The 2,119-nt window shown below is 43.6% G+C and overlaps 1 protein-coding gene across 1 annotated transcript; it reads right to left on the reverse strand.

Moving 5' to 3' along the window:
- Window positions 1-732: 732 nt before the first annotated feature.
- On the reverse strand, window positions 733-1,903 carry LOC131403461 (olfactory receptor 10J5). The gene is made up of 2 exons (XM_058537814.1): window positions 1,221-1,903; window positions 733-1,000 (listed from the first exon to the last, which is right to left on the reverse strand). The coding sequence occupies exons 1-2, from the start codon at window positions 1,880-1,882 to the stop codon at window positions 733-735; spliced, it is 930 nt and encodes a 309-aa protein (XP_058393797.1). The 5' UTR covers window positions 1,883-1,903.
- Between the last annotated feature and the right edge of the window lie 216 nt (window positions 1,904-2,119).

Consider the following 2,119-nt stretch of genomic DNA (forward strand, 5'->3'; position numbering starts at 1 on the left):
TAAAAATCTAAAAAGCTCCCATGGGTTGAAAAGAGAAGAGTCTTTAGGAAAAGTGCATCTGGATAAAAGCGCAGTTACAGAGAAAACCCACCAGTAAGTTTTCTCCTTGCTTAGCCTTTAAGGAACAACAGAGATTTTTGCCTTGATTGCACAGAAGGAAGAAATACACATAGAAATTAATACTATTTAAGGAGCTAAAATGGCTGGATAATTAAAGAAGTCACCCATTTTGCTTAAGCTGTTCATTTTTCAGTCAGCAAGAATTAAGGAAACCCTTTCAGAAATGACTATTACAGGGCAAATGTTTTAACTCCTGAGAATGAAAGCCATCCTCAGGCTATCTCTGCAGCTTATTTTCCTAAGACCCTTTCCACATCTGTTTCAACTGCCTCTTCTCCACATCTCCTTAGCAGACTGGGTCAAAGATTGACTGTCTGAAAGGAGCCAGGTAAAGTTGGGGCTAGAAGAGTTTTCACAACCGAAATCTTTAGGCACAGAAACAAGTAGTCTTAATCTGGCATGGAATGATTCCTATATCTGGTAACAAAAGTCTCTAGAACAGAAATCTTGCTTTCTGCCTTGTCCCTAGAGCATGAAAAAGAAAAGCATTTCTACTCTTTGACGTTACTCTTGACACACATTGTATTTGATGAACTTGTGTATTGTGGCGTGTTTGTGAGTAGACACACGTTACACTGGGCTAAATGTCTCCTGACAAAATGATTCAATCTGTTAAGCAATGTTTTTGCCCACAGCTCTGCATAGGGCATCCTTGACCTCCTTGTTCCTTAGACTGTAAACAACAGGGTTCAGCAGAGGAGCGATAATGGTGTAAGTCACAGAGAGAAGAAGTTCTTTTTCTATTGAGTTTTCTGACTTGGGCTTGAGGTAGGCAGTGGAGGCACAGCCATAGTGGACAATGACCACAGTGAGGTGGGAGGCACAGGTGGCAAAGGTCTTCTTCCGGCCCTTGGCTGAGGCAATCTTAAGGATGGAGGAGGGCCGGCCGTGGCTTAGCGGTTAAGTGCGCGCACTCCACTGCTGGCGGCCCGGGTTCGGATCCCGGGCGCGCACAGACGCACCGCTTCTCTGGTCTCGGCCGCGTCCCACATACAGCAACTAGAAGGATGTGCAGCTATGACATACAACTATCTACTGGGGCTTTGGGGGGAAAAATAAATAAATAAAAATCTTTAAAAAAAAAAAAAAGGATGGAGGAGATAATAAGGATGTAGGAGATGGAGATCAAGCCCACAGGCACAAAAATCACAAATAAACTTACACCATAATTGATTATCTCATTGATAGTGGTATCAGTGCAAGAAAGTTTCATGACTGGGTAAATGTCACAGAAGAAGTGATTCACCACTGTGCTACAGAAGGGCAAATTAAACATGGCTGTCACATGGAGAACTGCCATAACCAGACCAGTGCCAAAGGACCCACATATCAACCGGGCACACGTTCCTTTGCTCATGATGACCACGTACATCAGGGGCTTGCAGATGGCCACATAGCGGTCATAGCCCATCACTGTGAGCAAAAAGCAGTTATTAGTGGCCAAGATGACAAAAAAGAACATCTGGGTTTCACAACCTGCCAAGGAGATGGGCTGGTTATGAAAAAGGAGACTGGAAAGCATTCGTGGGACAAGGACCAGTGTGTACACTGTTTCTGAACTAGCTAGCATGCTCAGGAAGAAGTACATGGGAATGTGGAGATGATGGTCAATGCAGATGATAGTCACAATGATGATGTTACCAGCCAGCGTTAAAATGTAGATGGTTAGGAAAACCAGGAAGAGGGTTATCTGGTGCTTTCCAAAGATAGAGAATCCCAGGAAGATGAATTCTGTCACTCCTGTGAAATTTTTTCTCTGCATTCTGCTATATCAGTGTCTGAAGGCAATAAAGGGAGTCATCAAGGGAAAACTTACCATCAGCAATTGGACTGTACAACAAGGGACAAGGACAGCTGAACTGAAAGAGTGAACCCAATTCCCTCCTTTATGACCAGCAAACTCATACTTAGGGGCCTTGCACATGAAGAGAGAAAACTACTTGTGTCTCTTTGGGGCTTATATATGTGAACATTAGCACTATGGAGCAAACTATTTCCC

This window comes from Diceros bicornis, chromosome 4 (assembly GCF_020826845.1).
Source record: "Diceros bicornis minor isolate mBicDic1 chromosome 4, mDicBic1.mat.cur, whole genome shotgun sequence".
Lineage (NCBI taxonomy): Eukaryota > Metazoa > Chordata > Mammalia > Perissodactyla > Rhinocerotidae > Diceros > Diceros bicornis.

What these genes read in the sequence shown, in the direction of transcription:
- LOC131403461 (XM_058537814.1), bottom strand. Translation starts at nt 1,882, where the DNA reads ATGCAGAGAAAAAATTTCACAGGAGTGACAGAATTCATCTTCCTGGGA. An exon ending in ATCTCCTACATCCTTATTAT is followed by an intron (nt 1,001 to 1,220) that starts CTCCTCCATCCT and finishes CCACGGCCGGCC; the next exon opens with CTCCTCCATCCTTAAGATTG.